This window comes from Trematomus bernacchii, unplaced genomic scaffold, assembly GCF_902827165.1.
Source record: "Trematomus bernacchii unplaced genomic scaffold, fTreBer1.1, whole genome shotgun sequence".
Classification (NCBI taxonomy): Eukaryota; Metazoa; Chordata; class Actinopteri; order Perciformes; family Nototheniidae; genus Trematomus; species Trematomus bernacchii.
This window is the reverse complement of record NW_022987570.1, coordinates 144034-151429: the sequence shown is the minus strand read 5'-3', so window position 1 is coordinate 151429 and position 7396 is coordinate 144034. Positions and strand designations below refer to the sequence as shown.

At 40.2% G+C, this 7396-nt stretch overlaps 1 protein-coding gene across 1 annotated transcript; it reads left to right on the top strand.

Moving 5' to 3' along the window:
• The first annotated feature begins 549 nt into the window (after positions 1-549).
• LOC117479182 lies at positions 550-7103 on the top strand. The gene is made up of 5 exons (XM_034126190.1): positions 550-935; positions 1219-1374; positions 2680-2778; positions 3033-3298; positions 7007-7103. The coding sequence occupies exons 1-5, from the start codon at positions 831-833 to the stop codon at positions 7101-7103; spliced, it is 723 nt and encodes a 240-aa protein (XP_033982081.1). The 5' UTR covers positions 550-830.
• Positions 7104-7396: the final 293 nt, after the last annotated feature.

Sequence of the window (7396 nt, the reverse complement as noted above, 5' to 3'; positions counted from 1 at the left end):
TACCTTCAACCTTGGAGGAGTTGATTTGTGCTGTTAAGGATGCCTATTCCATAACCACGGATATAAGTCTTCAGTACAAAGATAAGGACTTTGATGACTTCTTCACACTAACCTCAACGGAGGGTTTAAAGGATAAAGACACACTTAAAGTTGTGCACTTAAGTGTACCAGACAGCATTATGCTGACTCTTGTCCCTCAAGAGGGTACCCCTGATACCTCTAATCTGTCATCTGTCTGTGATAGCCATGCTGTGAGTTCAGAAGACACTGGTATTCTGAGTCCTTCACCCTCAGAAAGGCGACTTCCATGGCCTACTGTATTTTCAATACCGACTTTCTCACAAAACACTGAGCTGGCCCTGAGACAAGGCAATGAAATGCATTCCCGAGAAGGTACACCATTGACGTCCCCAAAGTTGAAACATGACATTTTGGAGCACTTGGCAGAGGCAATCTTCACCTACACTGCGTATCCCAATGACGCACAGAGGTCTGCTGTAGCCCAAGCCTTGATCGCAAAACATCCATGCTTAAAGGAGCCTGGTTCCTATAACGGTTGTTACGGATGGCAGCAAAGTCTAAAGTACAAAGTAGGAAACTACCGGACAAAACGGAAAGCCTTGGGAAGTCCTGAACTCCTGGTAAATTCCATAAACCAAAAGAACCAGTGTGACAGACAATCTGCCAAAAATGTCAAAAAACCAAGGAAAGCAGAAGTAAATGATCTCCCCCCACACCCAGTTGGAGAGACGGAAGACTCTCTTGAAGCTGCAAGACTTGCCCTCATTGAAGCAAGCAAGAGAAAAGATAACGCGAAGAGCATTAACGATATGATGTCCAAAACCTACAGCTGGAGGAGACAGGAACTGGTAGCCAAGTCCCCGCAGGTGGAAGACTTCAAAGAAAGATGGCCTGCACTCTTCCAACCTTTCCAGGTGAGACTCAAGAAGTGGTCCTTACAGTATTTGTTACAACACATAATGATAATCATGTTAACATTGTCAAGTTTCCCTCAATTGTTAAACAATGACCTATAGGAATTTCTTTGGAATAAATTTGGGTTTTTTGCATTTAATTTGCCTACATTTTCAGCTTTAGATTTTGGCAACATATTGTAACCGACAAGTTGACCCCATTCATTTCTACTAAACTGGCTTGTGTATTTTATAACATATTCATTATGTCTCTAATAATCTCCCAATTTAAAATGTGTTGCAGATAAATGAGGAGTTCCAAAGATGCACCGCGGTTCCACTTGAGTCAACATTTATGTTCCAGCTGGACAGGTACACGCCAAAGCTTCTGGAGCTGTTCAATGCAAAGGGAGGAGCAGTTGGTCAGCGCATTAAAGCATTGTTGAAGGCACTGATTCAGGTGAGTTAACAGTGGTACATACTAAGTGTTTTGTTTCTTCTTCAGTCATCTTGCCTGAAATCAGTTGATCTTTTCAAATACATTTTTTTGTAAAAGGACCAGTGTGTCAGATTCACTGGTAGCCAGAACTGAGGTTGCACTCAATAACCCACTAAACAACTAGATTTAAAATGTTCATCACATTTGGTGTAATTTCCTTTTATGAATATATATTGATGATACACTTTTTTATTAAAATGAGTCATGCTCTTCTGAATGTAAATCAGCATTTAATTTCTTACAAAACTTTTAACCACATAACAAAACATTAGTTGTTCAGATGTGCTCCCCGACACACTTTACACTTATTCTGATTAACTACAGTCAGTAGGGGCTTGGATTGGGAGCCGTAGGGTCGCCGGTTCAAGTCCCCGACCAGACCTAAATATGGAGTGTGACTGCTACTTGGAGAGGTCCCAGTTCACCTCCTGGCCCCTGCCGTGGTGCCCTTGAGGCACCGGACATCCCCCCCCACTCCCATTGCTCCCTGGGCGCTGTACAATAGCTGCCCACTGCTCCTAGTACTAGACTCCTGGTACTAGGATGGGTTAAAGGCAGAGGCCAAATCTCACTGTGTGCTGTGTGCTCTGCATGTGTGACCATTAAAGAGGGTTTCATCCCTCCCATTCTAATCTACATTTACATGCTTACATGATACCAGAATAATATGAATACATTATATTGAGATAATACACCAGTTGTATGTATATACAAATATTTCTCTATTAGATGGTTATTTTTAAGTGTTGCAGCCACAGATTAGGCGGTCACCAGTTGTCTTTCTTCCCTCGTCACAACTTTTTTGTTCTAAGAGTAAAACTTTGAACATACACATATTCTCTTGTCTACACTGCTCTGCTGCGGGTACACTTAATTCAACTTACTAGCCTAACTCCGTACTTATTTACAACCACAGAAGAAGACTTCTTCTTCTTATGCTTCTTCTCTCTCTTGACGCAACCTTGTGGCGAAGACTAACAACAGCATTTCCAAATAAAATACTGCTTAGCAAGAACACAATATCATACCATGTAGATGTGTGATATTAGAAATAATAAAGAACAACATTAGATGCAAATAAAAAATGTATTGTGGGGTTGCTTCTTACATGTTGTACACAGTGGAAATAAACATTCTGGTCAATTTAACATCAGGGATCTTCTTAATTAACATCTATCTGAATTAAGCTGTCACATAAACACAAGATAATTGAAAATAAATCGTTAAATATTGGTTGAAATAATCGTCTGTTCTTATTTATTCTAGGACCCATGTGCTACTGTCTGTAAAAAGAGAGAGGTGACCTTGAGATGCCTCATTGAATATATGGGAGAACGTGGAGAGGAGCTAATCTCTGAGCATGAGGTGAGGTTAAAAATAGGTAGTTTGACATTTTATGAACTATATCAATATCATGACTATGTGGTAAATTCTTGCAAAACAAGTCTTTTTTGTAATGTCTTAAACCCCTTGTAATGCACGTGAATTGCACCTCTGTTACCAGCTAATGTAAACTGGCTGTACTCGTTGTGACTTCAAGACGGATTTTTTTGTTGTTGAGGAAAACGCATGGTGTTTCCTGATTTGTACTCAATTTAGTGTTTCGTTTGTATATACAGGGAGAACCAGAGGTTGAAGTGCAACAGAGGCTCGTGATGCACAGCATGAAACTATACGTTGCCCACGAGCCAGATGCAGTTGGGATCATCATCGAGGGCATGCCAGTGTTGGCTGATATGGGCAATGTTGCCAGAGCCTGCTGCCTCCTTCTTGGACTGACCTATGCTCTAAATCTGCAATATCCTGCAAAACTTGCCAAAACCTTTGAAGTCTTTCAGAGACTCTTCGTGGGACTGGACACCCTTCAGCCGAAGCCATCTTCAAGGTACATCAGCCTAAAAAACAAACTACTGGCCTAGAGCTGTTGGCTGGCAAAAGCTGTTGGTCATTTGTGATCAACGCTGTATTCACAATGTTTCTGAGCTGTGAGTGCGATCTTGTAAATGTATGTGTGGTTTTATGGACTGATTTAAGAGCGATCCTGCATTCTGTAAAGTTACTTTAAGAAAGTCACCCCTACTTCTCTTCAATCTGACATCAGATTCTTGGCATACTCAAACATTTTATCAAAGTAACAGTTTTTAGAGTATGCACTTTTACATGTTCCAACATCAACCAGAGAGGAAGGAGTTCAGCTAGGACATGCACATTTTTTTTTTTTTAAACCAGGATGTTATTAATCGTGTCCTTTTTTTTTATGAGCCTTTAAAAATAGAAAAACTGTTTAAAAGCTCAGATAATACTTTTATAACTTGTAAGCAGCACTTTAAAATAAAGTCACCTTACCCAGGTTGCCCATCACCTTACGTTTGCCTAAGTGTGAATAGAAATACAAATGTTCTTAAGATTACCTTTGTCATGTTGTGTTTTTATTGAAGAAATCAGAAAAATTACAAATTCCTTTGTTCTGTTTTAAAACCAAAATGGGTTAGGGAAAAAAACATTAGTTAAGACATGACAAACATTGTTCTTAAAAGCCAGGATTTTGTCAACTGTCTGTTTTTATAGGAGCCTTAACAAACAGAAAATACTGTTTAAGTATAAGTTCTAACTTTTTGTAGGTCATTAGCAGCACTTAATGCTGCATGCACCTTAAGAGTAACTTTAAGTTGTTAACACAAATGTTAAGACTTTCTCCAGTGTCAGTGTTACATGTATGTTAATGTTATGTGTTGTGCTTCTAAACATGTTACTGTTTTATGAAAACCGTTTGAAAGCACTTTCTGCTGCTAATGTTAATAAAATGTATTAAAGCTCCCATGTCATGCTTTTCCGGTTATTACCCGTCCCCTTGTGTGTTATGAAGGTTTTTATGCATGTAAACGGTGTGCAGAGTCAAAACCCTCAAAGTACACCCTGTAGCGAGTAAAACTCTAACACAGAAAATACCTCCCCAAAACGCCTCGTTGGAGATACGTCACTGCCCATTTGAGTCTTCCATTTAGTTCCGGGTACCGCATGATGTCATGCGGTACCCGGAACGAAATGGACCAATCCCGAAGAGCTATGGCCACACCAGCAGCGGCGTGTTCCTCCTCCAGAGGTTCGAAGAACCGGCATTTCACAGACGAAAGCTTCCAAAACATTGCCCAGTTTGAGGCCGGATATGCACAGCTTGTTTGGACCGTTTGGAGCAGGGGAAGATCTGGGTATACAACCTGTAAGTTTGCATTGTTATTTGTGTATTTATCAAACAAGACTGTTTAAATGTGTAAACTGTGTTGGACTGCTAAGCCATTGACACAGTGCTAACTGTGCTAACTAAGTTGCTAGAGTTTCCATATATCAACTCTAATATCAGCAGATGGCCTTGCATACATGTATCTCATAGCAGGAGAATGTCTGCATTCACACACAAAATACCTATTGACAGTATACTCCGGGTGATTTGCCGGTCAGTCGCGAAACGTAATTACATTATAGCTGGCGTAGCGATCTAACACACGGAGCTAGAGCTAGTTTTGGTCAGAAAAACATTTTTGTGATGCTACGTTGCTAGCGTTTAAATATATCAACTACAATGTCAGCAGATGGCCTTACATGTTTGTCATGGCAGGAGAATGTCTGCAGTCACACACACGGAATACTCATACAGTATACTGTACTGTGATTTACCGTACATTGTGACCGTACATATACTGCATGTAGCTAACGAGGCTAGCTGTATGCTAGCGCAAAACAATGTATTCATGCAAGTTACATTGTATGGTAGCAGAATACCCGTATACGATTGCAATTATAAACACGTTATTGCTAGCCTAATATGAACCACTAGCTTTTGTTCATAGTAGTTTTATTACTCTGCATTATAGTTGCCTTTCCTCCAAGCTAACGTTCATATCGTGTTAGCTACCAAGGTAAACAAAGCTAGGTTAGCATATTAGCAGGCAAGCTGTTCATTACACAACTACTACTAACGAATCTAAAACAACTAAGTTTCTCTAATATTTTGTGATTTGCATTTGATTTCGTCCAGCCAGATCCTGGCGGACAATCCATGACGGGGAAGGGATTCTACTACTACTGAGGGTGCTAAAAGGCACCGCACCGACTGTGCGCAGGCAAGATGCGAGGAGGAGGAATGGATGATATACCGTGTATATATGTATATTTATGTTCATTTTGTACATTTCTAAAAATAAAGTTTAATGGAAATACTTAGTAGGCCTATCCTTTCTTCCCTGAATTCATATATAGCAAACCATGATTTGATTTCTCATCAAACAGTAGTAGTTTATAACGGGTAAAAATAACTTACTCTTTGTTATGAGAGTAGCTCGTAGGCCACAACGGAAAGACAAGGAGACATACACGAGTTTACAAAACCACGGCACATTTATTGTGGTAAATGCAAAGATAGGTGGTTGAGAGGATCGCAGAGTTAGTCTTCCTGCAGCCGCTTTGGAGAGAGACTGTGTCCGGAGGTGTCCGTGATTGTGCTGATTAGCCTCTTCAGCTCCACCCCACCGTAAGACAAAGGCCCTGGGGCCGTCACACTCTTCTATAACAACAGTTAAAAATATATATGTATATAAAATATACCGCTGTACCGACGCCATGATAAGACTGATGTTACGCTGAGAGCAGCCGGGAAAAGCACTGACATGGGCGCAGCCTCTCTGGTGGTTGACTAATCAGAACGAGTGGCCGAGCTGACCAATTGGAGCACACTAGGCTCACAGGGAGGGGGGGGCAAGAGCTCCAACGAGTCGTTTAGTGGAGAAAGTGAATACTGCTGAATACACATGCTTGACAGAGATGCTGTATGCGAAACCAATGTGAGTTTGGAAAATTGCACAGTATAAATCTATTTTAGTATACCTCAACAATGTAATTATGATCAGTGGAAATGGCCATGACATGGGCCCTTTAACATGTCCATAACGTTCTCTTTTTAAATCTATTTGTTTAATCTGCAATGTTGCAATGCTATCAAATATTCAAAGGGTTGGATTGAAATCAGGAAGAGTTTGTCATATAGGTTCTGGCAACTCAATTGTGTTTTATAATTTACTTTATTTATTCTTGTCTTATGTGGTTCTTAGCAGATTGTTATTTGCATTGGTTACACTTAATATGTTGGCTTTTAATTGTAGGCTCATCTCATCTTTTCACATGCAGAAAAAATGACATTACTGAGTTTACCCAACTCCTATAATTGCTTGGAATCACTTGACACATATTTTTTAAGTTTTAGCAAAGTAACACATTCTTGAGTAGAGGAAAACTAAAAAAAGTACGTTTCACCAACTCAAGAAATGCAAAAGTTGACTAAACTCTTAAAATTGCTTGGAATCGCTTGACACATATTTTTTAAGTTTTACCAAAGCAACAGTTTTTACAGTGAGGGGTCATTCCAAAAGGAAGCCCACTTCAACTGGCTTGACAGTAAGTTTATAAAGTGTCTTTACTTCTGCCTTCTCCTATCCTAGTATTATGAAGTTGATTGACTAAGAGTAAGGTCAGCTAAATTAAGGAAGGTTTTGTTGTTTTTCTGTCTGAATTGTAATTTTCTTATGACATTCTACTTCAGGTGTCGTCAACTGGAATATCTTCACAGAGGGACACAAACAGGAATTTCGGAAGGCCTACCAAATTTCCAGGTGCTTTCAGTGCGACAACCTGTATAAGGACGTTGGCACAGGCTACCGGGGAAGTGGACGGCGAGGAACATTACAGGGTTTTTACTCAGAAGAGGGCTTCCCGGGGTACTGCAGCTGGAGCTGTTGTCTGGTGGTTGAGGGAACAGCAGACCCCGCCTCACCCCAGTGAACAATCCACAGTGCCCAATAAATACAAATGTATTCTGCACTGAAATTCCTCTCGTCAAATTGCATGTTTATCTTTTGCAGCCTGGTGCATAAACACACTAACAGTTGTTTTTGAGTAATCTAGCACCTCTTCAAAGACACATTTGATTTGA

Bases quoted from the DNA above. Each gene is read 5' to 3' on its own strand.
- LOC117479182 (XM_034126190.1), top strand. From the start codon at position 831: ATGATGTCCAAAACCTACAGCTGGAGGAGACAGGAACTGGTAGCCAAG. The intron at 1,375-2,679 runs GTGAGTTAACAG...TATTTATTCTAG, and splicing joins TGTTGAAGGCACTGATTCAG to GACCCATGTGCTACTGTCTG. The intron at 3,299-7,006 runs GTACATCAGCCT...ATTCTACTTCAG, and splicing joins CAGCCGAAGCCATCTTCAAG to GTGTCGTCAACTGGAATATC.